The sequence below is a fragment of the Typopeltis vanoorti genome, chromosome 1 (genome assembly GCF_054136105.1).
Source record: "Typopeltis vanoorti isolate ZY-2024b chromosome 1, IOZ_Tvanoo_1.0, whole genome shotgun sequence".
NCBI classification, from domain to species: domain Eukaryota; kingdom Metazoa; phylum Arthropoda; class Arachnida; order Uropygi; family Thelyphonidae; genus Typopeltis; species Typopeltis vanoorti.
The window spans coordinates 96,051,541-96,078,279 of record NC_143549.1 but is presented as its reverse complement, the minus strand read 5'-3'; the positions used below and the strand labels follow the sequence as shown (position 1 = coordinate 96,078,279).

The 26,739-nt window shown below is 36.0% G+C and overlaps 1 protein-coding gene across 4 annotated transcripts in view; it reads right to left on the bottom strand.

Annotated features, from left to right (window-relative positions):
* The window catches only part of LOC150110231 (uncharacterized), a 120,818-nt gene that overhangs the window by 43,753 nt on the left and 50,326 nt on the right, over positions 1 to 26,739 (bottom strand). For all 4 annotated transcript variants that reach the window (XM_090392217.1, XM_090392226.1, XM_090392234.1 and 1 more), the window contains one exon: positions 14,945 to 15,026. In XM_090392217.1, coding sequence (XP_090248343.1) covers positions 14,945 to 15,026 — 82 coding nt within the window. The remainder of the gene's footprint in view (positions 1 to 14,944; positions 15,027 to 26,739) is intronic.

The following is a 26,739-nucleotide window of genomic DNA, read 5'->3' as shown; positions in this document are numbered from 1 at the left end:
TCACTTCGTCCCTCAAACTCATTCCACACATTAACAAACTGTACTCCCATCTCCTCACACATTTCAGCCAGAATACCATTCATAATCCTTGCTCTCCGCCTCATTTCACCACAATCATACCTAGGCAACACACTGACCACCCTTCCTGTCACACTATTCTCTTTTATCTTTCCAAGCAGTCTCTTGACATTCATTTTGACATGCTCTTTGTTCTCTCTCAAATCATTTGTACCAATTAATACAATTAACTCTTTTGCTCGCTCCCGCCTCATATCCAATGCCTCAATCACTCTACTTATTTTACCACCTGGAAAACATACCTTGTGCATTTTATCCTCTAGCACACCTTTAATAATGGAGTCGCCATACAACGCCACTCGCTCATCTTTCGTTAACTCTTTCATGCCATCATGATTTATTGTAATAGTTTTGACCTGGATTCTCTTAATTTCATTCCGCATCCATTTCATTTCTTGCCTCATCCAATCTAATTCACTTTCCGAACCTCGCGACACATTCTCTCTATCATTAAATCTTTCTAACTTTCTAACTCTCGACCCCCTCTTCTCACATTCCCTCTCATTCATCCTTCTTTGTTTCCGTACTTTCGGTCTAACATACGTCCAACTTTCACTATCATTCTTCTCACTTTCACTCTCATTTATCTTTCTTTGTTTCCGTACTTTCGGACTAACATGCGTCCAACTTTCGCTATCATTCTTCTCACTTTTACTGTCATTCATCTTTCTTTGTTTCAGTACTTTCGGTCCAACATGCGCCGAACTTTCGCCATCATTTATTCTTTCGATTTTTTTTACTTGCGATTTCTGCATTACGCAAGTTCTACTTTCATTCGTTCTCTCAATTTCGTTTCTTTCCACCTCACTTTCGTCCCTTTTAACATCCGTTACGGTTGTCATATCGCTCTTTTTCTTTTTTCCTGATTTTTTAACATTTTTTCGCTTCTCCTGCTCACTATCCTTTTCTTTCAAACGTGCAATCGCGATACAATCGGTACTAGCACTTTCTGTCATCAATTTCATATTCGCATTCATTAGTTCTTCGTTCAGGTCACACTTCGCACACACCCTTCTTCCATCCGCACTAAACATCCACAAATCATTTATGTAATCGAAGGAATACATATAACAGACCTCACACTTAACGAAACGACTGAAATCTACATTCAAATCATGGAATGACAATGCCGCCGCCATTTTTTTTTTTCTCTCTGCCTTTTTTTTGATAAACATGAAACAACAAAATTAAGCAAACAGCATCAAAAAAGAGTTAAGGAGGAGATAAGATAATATATGTCCTCCATATATGACATACATAAAATTCTGGCTACAAATTTGACAGGTATGGTAGAAAGAAATGTGCAATATGAGAGGAGAATGTTCCAAAGATAACTGAAGTGCTTGAAGCACTTTGTGGCAAGCAAGAAGAGAAATAAGTATGAAAGATAACAGATGATAGCATAGTGACCACAAAAGAGAAGATAGTGGAATTACTTAATGAGAACTTTATCAGTATACATCATTCACAAAAAAAGTCTACTACAAGACTTTCATTGAAAAACCACGCAACGCACACATCAACTCTTTTTGCATATTATCAAAAAAAATGGATGACATGTTATCCAATCCCACATCCTTATTAACAGTGTACTCAAGTAAATTGTAATAGACAAGAAATTATATTCTTGTTTAAACCCTATACCTAAGCATAAGCAAACGAAGCTTGCTTGTGAGCTATCTTTGCAACTAGTAACTTTGCAAATCCACTGTGTATATTGCTATGCATTATGGAAATCGTCACTACCTAGACAAGTTTTGACCATTATTGTAGTGAGTAGGAGCTTAAGAGCTCTTTTACAATAGTATATCAACACCTCAATTTCTGATTCTTTCACTTCTTGTCCTTGTAGCATTTGTCACAGAGGTTCCAAGAAATGGGAATCAAATAAGAACCAAATAAAAGGTGGTACCAGAATAGATGTTTTCTATTACAGACCAGTCAGTATATTACATTTCGAGTTATGGTTAAGGTATCAGAAAGATCTCTTAGGAAAAAGAGTTGACAGACATGAAATTCTCTATGCAATCACCATACACTTGTAAAAGGCAGGGATTGCTTTATGATAGTAACAAATCTACCACATAAGAGGAACTTGTGTATAGCAATATTCCTGAACTTAAGTATCTAATACACCACCATATAGCAAGTAGTGTACAAGCTGGGAATAAATAATAGATGGGTGGATAGGAGATTGTCTACAATGATTGTCTGCTTCTTGCTTGCCACATAATGTATGTTGTGTATGGAGGTGCAGTAGCATGCCACAGGATTTTGGGGCAGCTATTGTTTAACAAATAACTTGATGGTATCTGTGAATTGAGAGGAATATTCAGTTTTTTTTTTTTATTATGCAAAATTTGGGAGAGTTATAAGTGATGCTAATGCCAAGTCCCTTCAGAAAAATCTAAACAGATGTCTAGCTTGAATAAATAAGTGCACTACTGTTTTAATGTTAACAAGTAGAAGGTGTTGCCCTTGCCAATGCAGAGGTGTAAGTCTACTATACACTGGTGAAAGACTGTGCTCCAGGAGGTGGATGAGCTTCGAAATATGGGGCTGATACTCACAGGCCTAAAGTACAAAGGGCACATTGCAAATGTCATGAAGATTACAGAGTGCACCAAATAATAAGGAATGGCATAATAGTCTCCTTTAGTCTGTGTTTGCATAGTAGTCTATGTGATCCAATAGAGTAATTCATAATGAGGGAACTTTAATTATCACATTGATTGGGTAGCAGTAAATTCTCATGATGAGAATGAAACTGAATTTATGGAACTGTTGCAAGACAACTTCCTCAAGAGCATGCAACAGAAAGAACTTGAGGTCAAAAAAGTGGTGGATTATGGTGTCAGAGGGTGTTTCAATTAAAGATGTAACTATTCTGCCTCTGGTTGGTGGCAGTGATCATGAGGTACTCACTTAGGAAGTGAGTAGGTTTATGAATGTTCCATTCAGAAAGGATTACATGTTGAATTACAAAGTAGGAAAGTATTTTTGATGATGATATGATGATGCAATATCAGAATGTATCCGAACAGTTCGAAGAATAAATAGGGTAGGAATCAAATGGATGTGTAATCTTATCAAGCAAGAGATTTGTAAGAAAAAGGATGATGTGGAAGGAATACCATGCACATAAGGATGATGTTCGTTATGAAAATTAAGTCTGAGTATGAAAAGAAACTGACTTTGTAGGCTAAAGACAACCCTCAAAGAATTCTATTGATATGCTGCAAGTAATAGAAAGAACGAATATGAAAGAATAACTATATTGAATGCAGATGATTTGAGGGCGACAGATACAGATGAGGTTGTTAAACTATGAATGCCCATTTTGCTGAAAGCTCTCAACCTGGTGGTGTATGCAATGTTGAATTCACTGCTACCTCTTCACTGGATGAAGAAACTCATGTGTATGAGGAGGAAGCAGTGGTGCCCCCCCTCGAAAGAAAAAGGAAAAAAAAAAAAAACACTACTAGAAAATTTTCCAAAAATCTTTTCCTAATTAGAATTCAGTTTTTTTTATTTATGTAGTGTCGTGTCTTCTATTTCTATACTACTTATGAATTAGTGATCAATGCATATGCTCAGTCATAGGTCATATGCAGTGCATAGTGTGTATTCTCAAATCGTCTACTCAACTCCCCCCCCCCCAAGATTAAATCCTGAGTACACTGCTCGGAGGAGGTATTAGAGCTGTTGCACAAAATGAATAAGAATTCAGCAATAGGGACTGATAGGATATTAGCACAGATGCTAAAAGAGCGTTCAGCTGAACTGGCTATTCCTTTGACCAGGCTATATAATTTGAGTCTCAGAACAGGAAAAGATTTCACAGGAGTGGAAAGAACGTATGGTAATTCCATTGCACAATGGTGGTGCAAAAATTGATGCATCAACTATCAACCAATCAGTATCTCAGGTGTAGTGGTGAAGATTTTAGAAAAGTTGGTCATTCAGAATTGCAATCAGGGCTTACATTCAGTGGAGATAGAGAATCTCCACTTTGCAATGAACAGCATGGGTTGACTATGGTGGGAAGGTCGTGTTCTGGCAACTTATTCACATTCTATTATAATGATACCATTCACCATGATACTTTTGGATTTCGCTAAGCCTTTTGACAGAATACAGCATGGATGGAATATTGTTGCATAAATTGGAGAATATGAGATTGGATTATAAAATATTAGCATGGATATGAAGACGGCTGACAGACTAATATCAAAAAGTGGTATATGGCAGATGTGAGTCTTCAGAATTTAAAGTAACTAGTGGTTTCCCATAAGGATCAGTCCTTGGTCCACTGTTATTCAATCTGTACATTAATGACACTGGGAAGGATTTGACAGGTGACATATTGCTATAATAAAGTTAACTCCACTATGAGTCCTTGGAGGTGTCACAATAGTAACAATAATTAAAAACAATCAGCTTGCTGAATCTTTAAAGTCTGTTGAGTTACCAAAAATTATATTATCTATCTTTTTATTATAACTGATGAAAATTGTTTGACATATAAATCCAATCACCTTAAAAAAAAATGAGTCAAAGATACCACGGTCTACCATGCCTCAAGAGCATATAAACCATATTTACGATTTAGGACTTGTTGCACAAAATATATTTTAAAAATATTACGTATAAATTTTATCTATGAATATTTTATGAAAATTTTTGAACATTTATTCCTTTTGTTTCTTAAAGATTGTGTTCCTATGAAGAGAACTTTTAAACTCTTATATATCGTATATCGTTAATAATAAACAAAAGATACCGTTTAACAACATAAAAGCGAAAAGTATAACTCTTGATATCAAATAAATAACCTATGCTCTCAAGATCCCTAGGAGAACAAAATATCAATTTTTCCTGGGCAAGAAATACTGAAGAGGGTGTAAAGATCCACCCTACCACTGTCACTGATTATCGCTTGATGACGAAAATGCTTGACAACTCTAAATTGCCCTTCCACACATTTCCGCTAGCTAGCGAGAAGAACTTAAAAGTAGTTCTAAGAGGAGTGGTTGAGGGTATCACAACTGATGAGATCACAGCTGACCTCATCAATCAAGGTTTGACTCCAATCAAAGTGAGTAGAATGTTGAGGTCAGATAAAACACCAATGCCACTTGTGTTGGTCGAAATCTCCAACACACAAAAAAGCATCTATGAAGTTACGGACATTTGTAAGCTTAAAATTACAACCGAACCTCTAAGGAAGAAGCCATCGGCAGGGCAGTGCCACAGATGCCAGAGGTTCAGGCATGCCCAAAAACTGTGCAGAGCTGCATATAGATGCCTGAAATGCAGTGAGGGTCACCAAACTAACTCCTGCACCAAACCCAGATCCACACCTGCTTGTTGTGCCAACTGTAGAGGACCACATCCCTCTAATTACAAGGGTTGCCTTTTCCATCCAAAACACCATGGATCAACAAGAACTAACCACGTTCCTACAAGCAGTGACACAACACACAACCAAGCAGTTCGCCCTCCAGATCATAATACCTCACATTCGACAACACAGGAAGGCACTCGACCCTCATCCATGTCCAAATCATATGCAGAAGCGGTAAGAACCCAGACTTTTTCATCACAAGAGCGAACAAGCTCTAATCTCACATCAGCTTTAACCTTGTCACTTGCAACAATGCTGCATGAATTCAGCAAAGCAAGCACCTCACCATCCTCCAGAAAAAGATTCTACCTAGAAACCCAATCCATATTAACAGCTCTCTATAATGTTTAAAAAATTTAAACCAAATTCTCTCATGATAACAGCATGGAATGCCAATGGCTTAACAAATAAAATTCTCGAGCTGCAAGAATTTGCAAAAAGATACAATCCAGACATAATCTTGATCAGTGAATCCCACCTCAGACCATCAAACAATCCAAAACTAAGAGGCTATATTTTATACAGGACAGACAGACTTAACTCTAGTGGAGGTGGCACAGCTATTTTTATCAAAAATTATTTAAGCCACAATGCACTGACTAACCCCCAAACTCTAAACCTTGAGGTGATGGGTGTGGAGGTGCACACTAATAACGCAGGCAAACTCTAAATCTACGCAGCGTACAACCCTCCCAGTATTCCACTATTGACAGCAGACTTAGACTCCATCCTCGGCTCCACGGATTCCATAATTATAGCAGGAGACCTAAACTCCAAACACACGGCCTGGTTCAGTTCGTCAATCAACTTCAAAGGCCGTACCTTATTCAACTATACATTACTCAACTCATCAATAGTAGCTGAGCCCACACACTACAGCCCATCAGGAAGTTCTGATGTATTAGACATAGTTATCCTCAGAAACATCAAATATCAATACCAGCTGGAGACAGTAGAAGAGCTTAACTCAGATCATAATCCCATCCTACTCAGGTTAGGACTTCAAGATCAGCTCTCTCCCCATCATTCTTTCATACCATGGGACAAGCTCTCTAAGGTTCTCCCAGTCCACGTCGGTCCGCCCCCTGTCATTCGTGAAAAAAGAAGAAATAGATCAAGCTGTAAACAATTTAACTAGGCAAATCAACTCAGCAATAGCATCAGTCACTCAAACCAGTCTTCCATGCTCCTAACTGGATCCCAGAAGAGATAATGGACCTGATCAGGGCCAAAAATAAGGCCAGAAAGCGATATCACAATACTAGAGCCCTGCAGGCCAAAGCAACCTTAAACACTTTGAACAGACAGGTTCGAGAAGCCCTCCAGATCCACAGGAACTCCAAATGGGAAACCAAACTCAAAGAAATCAACCCAGAAGATAACTCCATGTGGAAGTTTGTAAAATCTCTTCATACCAAAAGACAACCTCTCCCTCCTTTAAAAACCAATCTTGGAATTGCACACACAGATGAAGAAAAAGTAGAAGCCCTAATTGACAATCTGGAAAATCAATGCAGCCCATCTTATGCAAATTTAAATGTCAATCTTATTCACAAAGTTCATCGTAAAGTTAGAAATGCACTAAGTCAGCCTAAGGATGATTCAGAAACAATCACCCCCATATCACCAACAGAAATAATAAATATCATTTCCCATCTGAAGAATAAAAAGGCCCCCAGCCCTGACGGCATTACTAATAGAATAATAAAGCTACTCCCACAGAAAGCCATAATTCATCTAGTTAATATTACCAATTCCATTTTAAGATTCCAGTACTTTCCCACAGATTGGAAAATCACAGACATTATACCTCTGAAAAAGCCTGGCAATAACCCACAACTTCCCCAAAGCTACAGGCCCATCAGTCTTCTTTCCTGTCTTGGCAAAGTAACAGAAAAGGTCATCCTATCAAGACTACAATCAGCAGTGGACCAACAGAAAATAATCCCAAATGAGCAATTTGGGTTTCGCAAAGCTAACAACACGGTGCAACAAATTCACCGACTAACAGAACATATCACTCATGGTTTTAACTGGCACCTTCACACTGCTGCTGTGTTTTTGGATGTTGCCAAGGCCTTTGATAAGGTCTGGCATCAAGGCTTTATCTTCAAACTAATTGAAAACAATATCCCAATTAAATTAGTGAAACTCATATATTCATATATCAATGAAAGATACATGCAAGTAAAACTCAACGGAATTGTTTCTTCAAAGGGCAAAATTCTGGCGGGAGTACCTCAAGATTCTCTTCTGGCCCCAATACTTTTCACAACTTACATGGCAGATATTCCTCTCAATCCAAGAACAACTGCTACAGCCCTTTATGCCGACGACACCGCTATTCTAGCTAGATCACTCAGTCCTCGCCTAGCAATCACTAGACTCCAAGGAAGTATCAATGAGCTAGCAAACTGGTTCACCAACTGGAGGATTCAAGTGAACCCTGTCAAAAGCTCAGCCATAATGTTTTCAAGAAGAAAAATCTGCAACAAAGAAGACATCCTGCTCTCTGGTCAAAAGATCCCATGGCAATCAGAGACTAAATATCTTGGGGTATTAATGGATAAGAAACTCCTTTTCAACAAACACATCAATCTCATTTGCTCCAAATCTTCCAAAGTCATAGCTCAGCTCTACCCATTGATCAACCGTAAGAGCAAATTGAACCTACATAATAAATTGCTTCTTTACCGGATGGTAATACGTGCAGTCATTACCTACGCCTCACCAGCATGGAGTCACACTTCAAGATCAAACATTTCAAAATTACAGAGAATCCAAAATAAATGCTTTAGGATGATCCTGGATGCACCGTGGTTCGTCAGGAATTCCCAGATTCACCGAGAAACCGGCACTCCATACATCTCCTCCCTTCTTCGTGAAGGGAGGAGATGTATGGAGTGCCGGCTTCAAGTTCACATTCAAACCCACTAATAGTACAAGCTGTCAATTACAACGAGACTGATTACTACAAACACAAAAGACCGAAGGCTATTCTTCTCTCAACCGATCATAGCTAACACAGCTGCCCTCAGAGGGCGAGCTTAATTGCTCACAAATCTCCCACTCCCAAACAACTCTCATTACAGATAAAGGGGAATATGAAAAGCACTAGTGCTTCACCCATCCTGTCAGTAATGTTATTGGTATAACCTATGCATTTAGCTCTGTCGTATTTTCAGGTATATTCGCGTTTATTTGGGTGAACAAATGGGTACAGGGATCTGCAAATAATAACCTTTTCTCTACAAGATGAGAAACTGGTCACAAAGTTTTTAAATGCAAAACTTACAACTATAGCTCATTTTCATTCTTCATCATTCGTTGAAGTTCGGCTTTTCGTTTGGTTAGCCAGCACGTGTGCAAATATGGTTCCGTTCAAAAAAACGTTTAGAACATTTCTTTTCTTCAAGGTTCTAAATACATCTCAGAACGAGTCTATCGTATGCCTGAGAAAGAACAGCAGCGCAGCTGTAAAGCATTTGGTGTGACAGCCTTTGCGGCAAACATCAAATGAATACGTTCTCAGGAATACGGGCGGTACCGCAGCTTATATGAAGTCGCTGTGAAAGAGTCACTTAACAACCAACCACGAAACCTGCCCAGCAAGCCGACGTTTCTTCGCTGTGGGGTAACCCCGAAGCTATAATAAAGGAGTTAATGTACCCAACTACAAAGAGTAAAACCGAAGATGGGGAGAGAAGAACGGCTATTCCCAACTTTCTATTATTCCGGATGCAAATCACGTAGTCCTGCAATCAACATTACCCAAGCTTTAATTATGTTTATTGTTATCAATAATGGGCGGTGTGGGCTGAACACGAAAATCAGCAACTAGAAATACAAGGAGTTGTTCACTTAGCATTATATTCCCCAGACGGGTTGGTTTCGTTAGCACCGTATGGAAGTAATTGTTCGATACGGGTTGAGATTAAAAGTATTACAGATGTGATATTCTTGAAAAGGGAGGGGGGGGGATGGAGAAGGGATAGAATAACGTTTACACTAAGTTAAATCGCTGCCACTGTTTCTAGAAAAAAAAACTTGTCTAAGAATGATAAAACAGCTGTTCAAATAAATGAAAACCTCAAAATGGTTAGATTTCCACGAGTCTATCATTAATAAGTTTAGAGATTATTCTCACAAGAAAGAATTATAACAAATTCCACATTCGTTTATATTGGATCGATTCTGTCGAATTCAATTCTTCAGAAAATAATAAAGGAATCACTAAATACCAAAAATGTTTAATTTTATTTTTTGAAATCTTCAGTGTTGTCATTATCTTAAAATAGCTTGACCCCTGACCTTTTCCTATCAATCCTTCCTCTTTCTCAAAAACTAGTTTATATTTTTGATCGTTCTCCCCCCACCCCTCCCAAAGCGCTCTCTACCCACCCTTAATAATAGTAATGTTAAGTAAGTTTGAGCGCGGTTAGTAGGTGGAAGGGGAAACAAACTTGATTTCTGTTTAGGTTACTTAACAAGATATACAAACAATTAGAAGGCCTAGCCATGGGTAGCCCTCTGTCGCCACCATGTGCAGACCTTTTCATGGAGAAATTTGAAGATGAAATATTCACCAGCATTACTCCTAAACCTTCTATATGTGGAGATATGTGGATGACATTTTCATCATATGGAAAGACAACTTAGAAAGCCTACATCTGTTTGTTAACAGAATCAATGCACTCCACAATAAAATAAAATTTACTCTAGAAGTAGAAAATAACGAACAGCTACACTTCTTGGACTTACTAGTAAAAAGACAAGGAAACAGCATCAAACTGTCGATTTACAAAAAACCAACGGACACTGGAAGATATCTACATTACTCTTCTAACCATCATAGGTCACAGAAACACAGCATCATCCACATGCTAAGAAATCGAGCTAGAAAATTTATCTCTGACGAGGAAGAAGTTCAAACAGAACTGTCTCAAATAGCTACAACTCTATCACAAAATGGTTATCCTAGACATCAACAAATTTCCATACATAGATAACCAACACGAAAGAACAGTCGCCCAGCATATCTCAACATCAGTCATCCTTTTTATAGGTTCAACTTCAACAAAAATTGCAAGATTGTTAAAGACACATAACATCAGGGTTGTATTTAAACCAACAAATAGCATAAGACAGGTCCTAAGATCCCCTAAAGACAGTGTGCCATTTTATAAATATCCAGGTGTGTATAATATTCCATGCACGTGCGGTCTTTCCTACATCGGACAGACTTCGAGAAGCCTGGAAATAAGACAGAAAGAACATATAGGCGATGTTAATCACAACAGAACGATCACCTCAGGATTGGCACATCACTTTTCAACTTCGAACCACACTATAGACTGGAATAACAGCTCCATGCCCTACGTAGACGAGGATTACAGACATCGAGTATTTAAAGAAGCGGCAGTTGTACTACGTACGGGAAGTAACCTAAATAGAAATCAAGGGGCCATTCTGAACGATATCTGGAAAAATCTAATTAACTCCCTCAGTTCAACAGAGCTACAGTACGCAAATAATCATATTACGCGTTTGCATGTAACGCGTGTTCATGATGCTGAGTAGTTATGTCACGCGAACGTGTCACCCTAGCTACCTAACAGGTACCAACCGTTCTTTGTATTTTGAAACCTTTTTTGCATTTACCTCTTTTTTGTATTATGCAAGCCTTGAGAAAGCTGGTCAGTTACTAGCGAAACCGGTAGGCAATTTGTAAGAGCTTAAGTACGTTGTAAATATATGGTCTATGTAACAATAAATCTTTATTTTATGATCAAGTCTTACCAAACTACCTTAAGGCGATAGTCTGGAAGGTCTGGTCATTCATTACGTATCTTGGTGGATGAAGTCCTTTCTAACCCAAAATATTCTAGGCCTCCATACTTTTAATCAAGCTCTTCCTCCTGTACATACATAACTTAATATTTTCTCATTGACCTCAGATACAATATATAAAACTTTTTTTTTTTATTTCAACACGGTAATCATTTGCAAATAGCATCCTTTAGACCCAGTCGTTTCATTTCTGCAAGACTTTTACCTGCAAATTTCAACTGAATATTTGGAAAAACACACTAATCTCATAGCTTAAATTGCTTTGGCCATAATTCCAAACAGACTTACTTTGAATGAGCTACAGTTATATAAAGAAACCCTTCTTAGTGCTAATATTTGTCAAGATAACACAGAGTCTATATTATAGGCAATATGTCGCCTTAACATAGCAAGGTTATTCACGTAACAACGGACAATTGAATCATAGCATAAATTAAATTCACTAATCTGATTATCGAATCAACTTATTTATCTCTTTGAATTAGTCCAGAACCGTATACGGCAACCAAGAATCAAGCCCGGTAGATTCCATACCTATGATCGAATTCAAAATTTGCATATTGAGTATGATTTCTAACATCCTTTTTTTCTACAAACATTCGCTATAATTTTCCCAAGTTCATATATCTATTATGGTAATACGATACTTAGTTCAAATTCACAATAAATAAATAAATCTAGCGAGGAGAGAGAATTAAGATATAAGCTTCAAGAATAATCTAGAGAGTTTTTAATATAATTTTTACCAACAGCATTAATTTCAAAAATTTAACTAAATAAATATAATTTAAAAATGATGTACATGGATTTTTTTTTTTTTAAGCTAGAAATTTATATTATTATTCTTTGATTTTCTTGGCCTGGATCTATCCCTGACAATATGTTAAACTTCGCAAGAAAAGAATGAAACGCGAAAATCGATTATTGGATATAAGATCCAATTCAATGAAGATTAGTTTCCTTATCTTACTGCATTGAATTTATGTATCAAGCGTCAAACGCCCAAAACGTTCATATGATAGCACAACTGAAAGAATGGAGTAACTTACCATGAAGCCACGTGAACAACAGTGTAACAACCTTCGGAAATTTATGTTACGAAGAGGTACATGAATTTGAAGTGTGCAAAGCAACATGTGCTGCTTATTGGAATTAGCATATAAAACTTCGCAAGCTCATGTCTCATATGATAACTAACTGTACAGCATCCAGTACTATACATTACGTAAATGAGAGTAAATAAATATTCGAAATTGGGACAGGTGCATAATGAAAAACTTAACAAATAGTATTGTTCACTCCAGGAGCTACAAAAATGGAATACACAATGAGATGTTTAATTCAATGTTTGAAATTATGAAAATGTTCTGGATGTTAAATTTCACTATCTCAAACCATTAATTTGACACACACACAAAAAAAAAAAAAAATCATTAAATGATCATATTGTGTCACCAACTAAATTTTAAAGTTTAATATTTATTTATCATTAACATTTATTATATTATGCGATTTTTTTAAAAGCATTTTGCCAACTAAATATTTAATGACGAGATTATGCAAAGATAATCACAAGCGCCAAAAGTTGTCTCCTTCTCCCCAGGAAGAAAGTAACTGTGATAATATATTCACTGAAATGTTGATTTAAAGCAGTTTATTCACAAAAATATCAATTGAAACAAAAATAAAAAAATAACTTGAGGGCTAGAAGAAAAAGTGGGTGACCACACATTTCTTACATTACGATTCCTACACACTGCACGGAAAATGATTTTAATAATATGCAATTCAAAAATTATACTTTAAATCAGATGTTTTGAAACATAAAACAAATGTTAAACACTGGCGAAGAAATGCGTATCATCGAAATAATGAATGCTACTATTATTGTATTCTGAAGTATGTGTCAGTTGCACCTCTTTTAATTACTATTATTCAAGAAATTAAAAGTTACCATTTACAGGAGGATGTTCATAAATGGAGCTAAAAGGTCTGTTTTAGTGGAAAAATCTTGATATATCAAATCTGCATTTATATATTTGTGTACGAAACATTTTAAAGAAATGACAGAAATAAATTGCACACATTTTATTTAAAAATGTGTAACACTTTTAAAAAAAAAAAAAAATTATCTGACCCTATAAACAAGATTATCTGAACGGCAAATTAGTCGGTCTCACGTCTGGGTAGCAGGATTTTTTTCCTTCTAGAAAGCGGGCTTTTAATTACCCCCAAAACAGGCGAACCGGCCAGACAACATGCGCAATTCACAGAACCAAGATGCATTTGCTCCGAAGATTTACAGCAGTGTGCAGTAGCCTCCCACAGTGAGTTGTAGGACTTCATAGTGGTGCAATGCAATGCAATAATAATAATATAAAACACAAATCTATGCAAAACGAAAACAGAAACAAGTTTTGTGGGGATGACCGGCTGAGTAGATAGTTGCTGTTTTCCATGATTTTCATTGTCAGTCAGGTGGAAGACCACTTCTGCTTCAATGGAGGGTGAAGTGGCACATAAAGAAAAAAAAAAGGCATGTTTAGTCTTTAAAGCTGGGTCCCAGTTTATCTAATCATATCTCACCGACGATACTAGCGTGCTATTGGTTTTACTACTGGCCTTTACTGAAATGGAACCGTAAAAAAATGTTTTGGAAAATGAACGTCTACCGTTGTATCGTTGAACGTGTATCGTTGCAATTTTCATAACAATACATGTTGTAGGAATCAAGGTCGCCCTCCCGCCAACAAAACTGAGGTTTTTTTATCCCCCCAAAACAGAAAGATATTAACAATGCAATTAACAGATATAATACATTGGCTCCATAGCCTTAGTTGTTTCAGCTCTAATTTCAATGACGAAATTTTGAAGGTGGGGGCAGATGCTCATAATTCGAATTGGAAGGTTTAGTTGTAACATTAATATATATATATATATATATATATATATATATAAACGTTTTTCACATACGTTAATATTTTGGTCTATGACAATCTATTGGCAACTCGATGGAGCTAGGCCCTTTGTGTTCGGATAATTTTCAATGCCATACATCTAGGCTTATAAGCTTTTGTTTCGAAGAAAAGAAGAAAATGGATGTTCCTAATAAAAGACCAAGTCCTTGCGAAGTTATTGGTTATTTAACGACGAGTATATTATATCTAGCTAGTAAATGTATTCATTTACCCTGATTCAAGGTGAAAAAAAATTTTTTTGATGAGGAAAACTATGTTCGTCTGCGACCAGATAACTCAGCATCGGTTGGGAATCTATAGACTGGTTGATAGAAATCTAGATCTTTCTAAATCAAAAAAAGATACGGGGGTCCACGGAGGCATCCTAAGAGTCGATATGAATCCCATTTTGAGAACGCTGCATCGAGGAGAGGCCTATACGTCCCACGTCTGACTGTTGCACGAAGGAAGAATAGCATCAAGTTTCAGCTAAATTACTATCGTGACCTAGTGGAAAGTGTTCCGAAATTCATTGCCAAAATGGAGATTCAGCTCTAAGGCCAGCCAATATATTATATTGGCTGGCCTTAGAGCTGAATCTGAAATGTGTATCTGAAATGTTCAGAAATCATTTAAATGCGACATTACTTGCCTTCTAAAGGATATTTTTCTTCTATAGAACTAGAAGTATGTTTCATAAATGAGGCATCCTCACAGAGCGAAAATGACAATTCCTGAAAGATACATAAAAAGACCACATATGAGATATGCCAGCTTATGCACATACACACAGAAACACACTTAATATGCATACTAAAAAAATAATATTTAAAGAAGCAATATTCTCGAACGAGATGTCCAATGCTCACATCGGTCCTCTTCTGAAGAGGGGAAACTCATAACAGACCTTTCGTGAACCGTCTCAATAATCTGTATTATTACATATAAGAACTGTCTGCAAAGACATTCGAACTTACTTTGCTCGCTTCCGCTCTCATAGCAACACCATCCATCATACTAGGACCATTAAATAGAAGTTCATACAGTAGGATGCTTGTCGGAAATTAATATAAGTGGGAACTAATTACAACTCTGGCTGTAAGTTGTAACCAGAAATTATAATTTTAAAAGAAATGGCCATTAAAAAAAAAAAAATTATGAAATAAACAAATACCATTCCTTGTAGAATAATAACCAATTCATTAATTGTTATACATTAATAATAATTCCATCTGTGTAGGATTATTATTAATTTGCGATTTTGTTATACACGAAACCGCATTCTTACAATAATAGGTACATAGCATTGCATTTCTAGTCACGAAAGCACGCATACATAATCCCTGTTTGAATCTTATGAGCCATTGCTACTATATGCGTGCGATAATCACGAGTTACGAAGTTCTTACTACCCGGAACTGACCTCCTTTTCCTCTAATGGCTAACTATACTGCATCTCATCATACAGCAGGTACCCGCAAAGTTCATTATATGAATAGCCATGTCAGCGTGTGAGAGCTTGGAGAAAAAAAAAAAAAAGAGAAAAACCTGCTAAGACAGGCAATCTTCGAAACTTGAAAGGAAAAAAAAAATGTTTGGAATTAAAAAGCCAATAAAACATTACAATAAATTTAAGAAATAAAACTCTTTTTTTTTTTTTTTTTTTTTTTTTTGAATTCACTGGGGAAAAAAGTCGGAATTAAAAAAAAAAAAAAAAAAAATTAAAACCCTGTTCCCGGCAGCTTGGAATTTCATTCTGCAAAATAGGCAGGATACTTTTACTAATCACCAGTGTGTTATGTCGAATTTCAAAACAATAACAAAATCGAAATTTATGTATCGCAATAAGCGTCGTTTGGGGGGGGGGGGGGTCAAACCGACAGGCATAACACGAGCTCATCATCTAGGTACACTATTTTCCCCCTTTCTAGCATTCTAGCATTTTTAAAATAAATTTATTAAAATTTGCATTGAGAATATTTCTTAGCACTTGCTATTAATGCAAATTATATATTTTGATTTCAATCAAAATTTATAATAATAAATAAAATGAAGTACTATACATTAAAAATGTAGAGCACCGCATTCTTATGGGAAAAGTATCAATTCCCAGTGAGTTTAGCCTCAGTGTACTGGTGAACAGAACAAAATATGTTACACTTCTATAAGTACTGCATCACCAGTATGTTGGACACTGTCAGATTTCCTTTTGAATGTGGATTATATTCGTTTCAATAAAACTTTCATCGCACTGTCCCAACTAATCTAACAAACCAGTATCCACCATTTTAGATTTATTTTCATATGAAGAAATGCAAAGACAAATCGCAGTACAGTTTCTAAATTGGAACAGAGATTTATATAAGCGATACAAGCACCGGTGTATGTGGCTTCTAAATATAAACGTAAAATCGTTGCGTAATGAAGTAGCATTACTACATGAAGCGCGTCAGGTTCGTCTGGTAACTATACTATGGGACAGATACGTCAATTAAAGAACTTTAGATAATACGAAATTATTTAACATGATTAAAGGCTGGTATTAAACTTAAGAGATGACTGTTCGATAGCTTAAAATCCAGATATCAGATTTATTGTTTAAGAACCTTATTTGAAAGAAACTGTTTCGACACAGAAAGCCATATTCTCAACAGAATTTGATATTACGGTCCTGGGTGAAGCTCAATCACAACTAGCCCAATGTTTTTGTTCATGATCAAAGAAATACTCCGTTGAAACCTCTCTGCTACAATTCATCCGATCGTAAAAAAAAAAAAAAAAAAAAAAAAAAAAAAAAAAAAAAAAAAAAAAAAAAAAACCCTCTTAAGTATTCTCGCATTTGTCAAAATACAAGGATTGAGGAATAAAAGATTGCATATGTACGATTCACGGGACCATCTTATCTATATAGCGCTTTTGTAAACTCTACTCCTTTCCACACAAACACACGTGACAGAAGACCTTGACACAGGTAACAAGCCGGTTTAGTGAGGCCCGATGGGGGATATGGTTGGGGGGGGTAGCATTTCATGTTCTAGCGTCGTTCATTTCTGTAATGTCAACGGACAACAGATGTGTTCTACTGCCTTCGTTTTTCTGTGACCGTTTTTGAAAAGTTTTCTTAAACTCAGAAAAAAAAGCGATAAAAAATGAAACTAATGAGCCATTATCTCAAGTTTACTGGAAACAGGAAGCGAAACTCTTAAATATATGCTTAAGAAGATCAAAAATGGAGAGTAGGTCATCACTGTCGGTAGTCGTAACTGCACACATGGGATGCAAAATAGTGTAAACACTAAATTAAGGTGGCTGGGTGGCTAGAAGCTTTCAGAAGTACAACCACCTTTATCCAAAACAGCAATGAGCAAACGTCCTCCCCCCCCCCCCCCCCAAGAGTGCACAAGAACGCATTTTCCAAGAAACAGAAATGTGATGCCTCGCCGGAAGTGCTCAATTTGCTCGCTAGCTAAACACAGAGCGGCCGAACAGATCCGCAACTGATGCGATAAGACGTGCTCTGTGCGCCGTAAAACCTAGAGATGGCTAAAAAGATAGAACATTGCCTCCCCCCCCCCAGTCGCTGCGAATTTCTCTGGCAGGATGCCTTTCCCTACACTTTTTCTTTTGACATAATGATACTTCGGAGCTGTTCTTCTGAAATCATGGCAAGTCATTTGATCCTATGGACTTACAGCCGTGAAATTCAACTTGTTCCGGGTCGCAGAGGATTCAGTCTCTCGATCTCAAACTGTTTCTTCCCCCCCTCCCGCTTGCCAATGAGTGACTGTTAAAAAATTAACGATCTTCGTTCTCTTAAAATAAAATCTCATTAACGTTAGATCTGTGGTTCATTTAATCTGGCTGACTAAGCATACAATGTACGGGGTTGACTTGAGCAGCGGGAAGTTGCATGGAATTATATAAGTTAATGAATCTTGTTGCTGGGAAAAGTGATTGCAGAAAAAAAAAAAAAAGTCTCAGATAAAATGATAGCTAGCCCAAGTTTACCAAACGACTGAGTGCACACTCATTACAAGAGTTAGTTTGTTTTTTTAAGCAAAGAAAATGAATGGAAATGGATCATCTTCCATGTGCGAGTTTTCACGAAGCTGAATGCAGTTTATACATCCAGTTATAGACAAACTCCAGATTATTCGGATAATGACGGAAAGAGAAGAAGGTTGTCGAGATAATCCAGTTAAACATGTTCAAAAAAGATCAATATATCACTCTGTTGATATTATTTCTATTTATTTTGAAATATCAATAAAATAAATGTAGCATATCTTTATGCTACAAGGGCTGTCTTAATAATCATAATTCGATACATTATCAAAAAGGCGTGCCTTAAAGATGATGTATAAATAAAAGGTTAAGAGATGTAAATAAGGAGTTGAATACACGTGCCTAAATTTCTTGAGAACAAGAAATTTAGACACGTGTAAACAAGAGGAAGAGGAGATATCATTATTGAAAAAGCAATAGATATTCACAGATGTCATCAAACTTAATCAAACTTGTAATTGACGAGTAAATGACATCTTTCTATTCAGGATGCTATTCAGAGCAAATTGTTAAAAAAAAGGCCACAGTGAAAACAAAAAATTCAGACATAACTGGTTGAATCAGTATTTTTCAGTTAATTTCTGGTGATTGATATTAACAGTTTGTAGGTTATATTATTACTTTATAGTATATAGATTTGTTTAGCACTGGTAGTGTCTATCTTCGGATTTCTGTTGAGTAAACTCAATCTGCCGTGATAGGTTTCGGAGTTCTGAACTTGTGCCTTACTACGCCTAATTTACATGAGCGTGATAATGAAATTATTATTATTATTACATGACACCTCCAAGGCCTCATCGCGAGAGCACCTTTCTCCACACAATCCACTGTCTTAGTACTGAAATTTCCATGTACATACATTGCCAATCACACACTATCGCAATCCAACTACACACAATGCTCCAATAATATTTTTTTGTTTGTAAATTGCTTGTGTACTAGGCGATTTTCCTGTATGTGGGATGAAAAACTCGAGTTTCTGAGAGGGAAAAACCCTGCTACCTAGTATGAGATTGATTAGCTCACCTTCCTCTCGTCTCGACGAGACTCGAACTTAGATCTTTTCTACTGAAAGAATTCCACATAGGAGGTTATTATACAAAATCAAAAGGGATGAGTACGCAAGACAGTTGTGGAATGGATTGGAGCTTGATTATTTGACAGGTATCGAAGGGGTTGAATCTAAAAGAATGACTAGCGGGGTACCACAGGATTCCGTTCTTGGACAACTCATGTTTAACTGGATAATTTATTTATTTAGCATATGATGATACGACGGCCATGAGGCCTCCCCCTTTTTTTACGGGGAAGTACGGCACCATCTTATTCCCCCCCCCCCCCAATTTTATCCGGGCTTGGGACCTTCGAATTGGGCCTATAGCTGGATTTTAAGTATTCCTGAATGTAACCCGTGTGTGTGTGTTCACGGGCCGGTTTGCCTGTTCTGTGGGTCAAAAACCAGAGTTTCCGGGTGAAAAAAAATCCCCCTATCTCCGTATGAGACCGGCTAACTCTAGTCGAAAGAGACCAGATAAAAGGTTCCTCGCGTCACGGACGGGAATCGAACCCAGGTCTTTCTGACCAAAGGGCTTGATCAATACCAACTGAGGTACGGAGGCTCAACTGAAGAATGTCTAACATTAATAACATTGGGGATAGTCTGGTGGGAAATATTCAGTTATATGAGGATGATGATAAGTTGGATAGGGTGATAAGGATAATTCTGATATAGAATCCTTGCAGGATTATGATGTAGAATTGACTTGAACAGGCTGATTCCAATGGCAAATGTTAATGAGTATTTTTTAATTATGCTAAGCGCAAGGTTTGCATTTTTGGGCTGAAGGTATTTATATTAATGGGATTTATTTATATTAATGGGAATTTGCTGCAAGTGGTTAATGAAACTAGAGACTTCACAGTAATGGTGGGCAGTGAGAAATTTGAGGCCACATTACAAAAGGTGGCTAAGACATCACATTAATGAAATGAATGAATCCTCTTTGTATTTTTGTGTTTTTTTCCTCTTAAGAAATCCCGTTTATCATTTGATTCATTTTTGAAAGAATTAATCCTTTATTTTTTCATACTGGATGACCAATTAACAGTTTTTTAAAAAAAATTAAAGCTTGCCTTTCAAATTTTAATTTATTATTATATGTAGTCACTTCCACTTGAAACTTTTACTTGAAAGGACAGCAACACACAAGTAAAAGGTTCCTACATTATAGATACAGGGGAATTTTGCCACTCACAGAAGATTGTGTGTGTGAGAACTCAGGCTCATCCATGGATGTTGAGTAAAGAAAGAATCTGAAGTCTAGATTATTTTCATGGCTGTAGTGAGTAAATGGAATAAGCTTCCAACAGACACCGAGTGCATCTTTCGTGAATGATTTTAAAGGAGAGATGATAGGTACCAACGGTTTACACCTTTCAAGTAAAAGTTTCAAGTGGAAGTGACTACATATAATAATAAATTAAAATTTGAAAGGCAAGCTTTAATTTTTTTTAAAAAACTGTTAATTGGTCATCCAGTATGAAAAAATAAAGGATTAATTCTTTCAAAAATGAATCAAATGATAAACGGGATTTCTTAAGAGGAAAAAAACACAATACAAAGAGGATTCATTCATTTCATTAATATTTAGTTAACTTGAGGTTTGAAAAAGATATAACATGGGGATTAGTATGAATAAGTGAAATATTGGCAATACACTTGTTTGTATGATTATATTTTAACACGAATAAAGAGACCACATCGAATGTTTTGTTGTCCAATGTCTGAGAGCAACCTTCAGAATTTTTAGAATCTGAAGACCCACAGAAACAGGTTTTTTTAAGCAACCCAGTTCAGTTAAACACGTGAGGCACCTCGTCTGTACAGTCATTAAAAAAAAAAAAACCGAAGATAACTTTTTTTTTTTTTTTTGTAAGTCTGAGTTTTCCCCTATTCTAATAAAAACTTCCTGAAGATGTTATCAGCTACTGGGCAATGAAACATGATGTGACCTGTTTACTAATAAAAAAATAAAATACTATTAACGAATGAATTCGGGGCACGCCATTCATTTAGCCAATTTATTTTTCAGGCCATTCTGAGATTATAGAAATAATTCATAATTTACGAATGATAGTAACATATAAAATGGAGATGAAGCAGTAGTAAAGGTCCAGCACAAGCTAACAAAGATAATTCTCGGATTATTTCACTACCAAATTAGTAGTCTGGAAATTATAAATAAGTCTCTAAACTTCGAGTATAGCCATCAAAGAAAATTCTACTTTTCGTTATCAAATGAAATTATTAACCAATAAAACCATATAACAATCCCTAAAATACTCCTTACTCAAGTCTACAATGAAATGCAGCAGCAATTCATTAGAGCAGTGTTACTCAAACTTCAGATATCCACGTACCCCTTCTTAAATTTTCATTATTACCAAGTACCCCTAATTAATGAATTAAAAAATAAACTAATTAATTAATTAAAATATAAATTAATTTAAAATATTAATTAAAATTAAATATCTATTTTCTTTGAATTTATATGTTCATATAAACAATATGATTTATTTTTAAATTTTGTTTCTCTAGAGATGTCAGACGACACACTCTTATCAATTTCATTTGATCCAGATATCAACGTTTTCTTGTTGCTTACAGCTACTTGTATTTGCTATATTGCTTTCTTTTGGGGTTTTTATAAATCCAATCTTTAACCAATGATCCATACGTAAGAATTTGAAAGCTAAAAAAAAATACTGGATTTACTCGAATATAACTCTAATTTTTTTCCCAAAATAAAAGCTAAAAAATCGAGAGTTGCGAGATACGTGCGAGAATTTTCGGAAACTATAGTTTTCAGAAAAAAACTGAAAATGGTGCGACTTACCAAGAAGCTCCTACTCGCTATCACTACTTTTGGCATCGAGAACAGTTTCTTTGTGTGCATCGTCAAAGTCATCTACCCAAATAGCGTCATCTTCTTTCCCATTATTTCAAGCAAAAATTACCAGCAGCGAAGAACTGCATATGATTGGTGCGGTATTAACAAAAGATCGCGCGAACCAAAGCCAAATTAGCATTTCAACAGTTGAGTTGAAATGCTAATTCCCTTCAACCGAATTCCATAATATCTGAAACACATTCACTATATATTTCTTAGTTTTAACACGTTAACGACGGGGGGTGGTATCAAGCAAAACCATATGTTCCACCGGCAACATATGGTTTTGCTTGGTCTATTTAGCAGTTTCTGTTGGATGGGGGACGTTTTATCCCGGTTGTCTCTAACTGCACTGTTTGTTGAAAAATATAATGACTCCTTTAATTATGCATAGCCAAAAATTGCCACGTACCCCAGGGGATATGCGTACCACACTTTGAGAAACATTGCATTAGAGCAACGTGGGTCTAGAACTGGTCGAGAATAAGATCCAGCCTTTCCCCAGTAAATGATACCATCGACTAAACGACAAGACGGATAGCGAACTTTGGGTCACTAGCTTTTGCTCCTTGATTCTTTCCCCCTCCTTTTCTTTATGGCGCACCTGCGACCATTACCCGTTCTCAGATTCCACTGCACTTGTCGAAAGCCTGAATTACTTCGTTGCGATGGTGAGTGACGTGACTTTGGCAAAAACCATATAATTAACTGTACTGTTTATTGCTCACATAGAACAATGCGCTACACTCCAAAAAGCTTTTCAGATCGTGCAGAGACTACTGCGAATTGTTAATATAATTATCAAAAGAAAAACGCGAACATTTTTGAACTGGCATATCTTGTTTTTAGTTGATTTAATTAAAATATAGTTTCCGGTGCATAACTACATCCTTGACGTTTAATTAAAGACGTTTAGGTATTTCTTAAAATCATTTGACATAATTTAGCTTCTAAATTAAACAACAATTATCCAAATTAATTGCCAGTCAATTGTAATATGAGTATTATGACTTTGTCACCGCAATACTCATAAAACTGTAAAGTGATTCTCTGATACATGCTTTCACAATTACAATTCTCATACCTTCCAGATTTCAAGATCAAGAAATCCGGGCTTATATGATATGTATATAAGCCCGGATTTCTTGATCTTAAAATGATCTTGATCATAAAAGCAGCATGGCGTCAAATTCTCATAATATGGAGGGATGTGATGTTTCGTTTTATTACAAAAAAAAAAAAAAAAAAAACCTCCTTTATCAACGGACGTACACAGGCTTTGTTCAAAGCCATTTTGTGTTCACATCTTGGGTTTAAAATGGGGTTTTGCACGAACATATTGAAATTCTAATCTGTTTCGTTACTCGCACTTCCAGCATGCAATTAATGTCCGATCATTACAAACTAAATTACGCAGTTCTGCATCTTCCTCGTTTCTGGAGATTTATGGTCGTCATCTAGAGCGCGTATTACTCGATTATTAAATTAAATTAATAAATTGTGTACGCTTATTAAATTGTGTAAGCTCCACAGCAACATCATTAAATGTAATTTTTTAGGAACTCATACATTTTACTAATCGTTTTAAGCAAGTTTAGAACAAAATTTGATTACAAAGCATACGTTAATCCATACAGGCGTCAAAATGGGCACAAAACAAAAACGAATTTAATTTTATTGGCTCCACAGCGGATTAACATTAACATTACTTGCCTAAATTATCATATATATATTTTCACTGTCATAATCATGCAAATTGCACGAGACATCTAAACAAAATATGGTTACTGTAAATTGCCTGGTATTATTCAACTAAGGCTAGCCAGTTGAATAATACCCAGTGCATTATGTTAGTTAGTATACATAATACACTGACCAGTATATTATGTATGCTAACTTAGTATATGTTCTACGGCTGATTTGCATGTTTTTCAGGATGTAAAAAAACTTTCCGCTGCATGAGACCGACTTACGCCGAAAAATCCCTTGCGTCCTACATGGGATCTGAGCCTAAGTTTCAGAAACAAAATGCAAATATTGCATCGTCCTCGCGAATGTACCACGGAGGATTCTTGACAATTAGCGGCTTCATCTGCAACAGAACTATCGAGTTATTCGCCTCTTAATAATAAGAGAAAAAAAAAATTTTCAAAAGGATGAAATTAGAAGTTGTGTTAGGTCATCCATTAACTTCGAGAAACTTCCAGATGTAATATAAGAAACTGATAGCAGGTCAATCCGGTTTAATGGGTAACATACTCTTATTTGAAACAGCGAGCACTTTCCGCATAAATCTTGAATTAAAAATTACTACTACTACTAATTTCAATAGGAGGACTGCTAAACAATAATCGCTGATGGAGAAACTAATGATAAAGTCCTTTTTTTCTGTATTGTTTTGAAATGAAAAAAAAATAAATAAATAAAAATAAAAATAAGAAACAAGAACTGGAACAAGACAAGAAGTGATATCTTGAAGTCTTATGCACATTTAGTAACTTTGAGTTTATTTTAAATGCAATGCAAACGACAACAATACGCAGTGTCAGGATGGTCAAGAATATCATGAATGTTCATCATTAAGATGAAAAAGACCGAGACTTGGGGGAGGAAAGCGACCATAGCCATCTGAGAAATCAAAACATTTTCTACGTATAAATGTCTTATATTTAGGGTAAGGGAAAAGGCTCAAAATTAAAGTGATAAAGCATTTTAAGTTATCCAGAAAATTATTATATGCAATAAGAGAATCTAGAATAAATTTTCACTTTCTCAAAAATCTAGTTCCGTTTTATTTTTCTTCATCCTCTTTCCTCTTATTTCCATTTGTAGTATTTTTCTCAATAATTTTAGCAGAAGTTACACATTATATATGCTACCAGTTGTTCTGGATGCCGCTTGATATGAATTTTGATATTAACACTGCTTTGTATGCAGTTACCAAGACGATTTCAAAGACTTATTTGATACAAAAGAGGTATAACATAAAATGTACACCATACAGTGAGCGAAAAAGAAAAAATCAACGGTCAAAGTTACTTCATATAACGGTGCTTATTTTCTAACCGAACGATACGCTAACGCATTCAGGATGAGTAAACAGTTCCCACCGTATCCTGCCGGATGTTTTTCGGAAACAGTACATTCCTCAACTCTTAAAGGCGTTGAACGACGACGATCCAGAAAACGACGAGTGGAATTCTGTTGTGAATGGATGTTAAACAGTGTCTCAGACGACGCAAACTTCAAAGCAAATGGCTAATGTAAACAACTACGACTGTGTGTATGTACGTTACTGCTAATCTCCAATGAAGTATGTGAATATGCCAGATGGTAAGTGTGGGCTGGCACAGCTCCTGTGGTGTAGTAGGACTGCCTTCATTATTTCAGTATAGTTAATTAAACTTGAGTACCAGTGTCTGGTAATAGGGAAATGCAAGAAAATATGGATTTTCTTCCCGATAGACAGCTCCCATAGACATCGCTTTGGGATGAACAGCATTTTTTTTTATTGCTTTTCTAAGCGACTGGCTGGAAGATAAGTGGAATTTTTTTTTTATTTCAACGACTCAAACCGTAGATTTCTTCTTATGAGACAGGGGATTGCGATGAAAGATAAAATACACTGTGAAGCATGCCCGAACACCATTACCATACACGGATAAGCGTGAATCTGAGTGTATAATTATGTTGGGTACATTGTGGGTCAAAGTGCTTTAAGACTTTAAAACTGCAAAAATTATATGGCAATATTTTTTTCAGATATTCTTGTTTAGTCAATTATTTTAATATTCTGACATTAGCTAAGTGCATTACAAATCTGGTGGAAGTCTAATTCAAAGAATAGTAAATTAATTCCAGAGATAACTCATGTTCTAATTCCTTTTAAGCCGTCTCGTTTTATATAAGCTACGTTCTCTGAAAGTAACAGACTGGTTTTAAAGATTCTAGTTTGTGCACATTCTTTTGTAAAACTTGGCCTGAATAATACAAGTACTTGCAGTTTTCACCAACTACAACAAGTTTACTAGTTTAACCACAACCAACGTAAAGTAGTTTTTCTATTACAACATATTTTTGATTGTTAATAAGGTTGTTCACTATACTTTAAGCTGTAAAATGAGGTATTTTAATAAGATTCAGGCTTTAGGTTTGAGAATGGCAATTAAGGGACAAATTGAAAAATACCTTTCATTTTTTCAAAATTTACTATAATTTAATTTTCCAGTAATATTTTAAAATTTTCATTTGTATTAATTATGAAAAAACAGGTTTTATTTAACTGAAAATTCAGCCTTATTCTTATTTCCCAAAGGGAAAGCAGATCATCAACCTCTCATCCAGTGTCTCTGAATCTGCCAACGATACGATCTCATTGCATGTATTAGCAGTATCATAAACTGAGTAGTATCAGCCAAATATCTAGCAATTA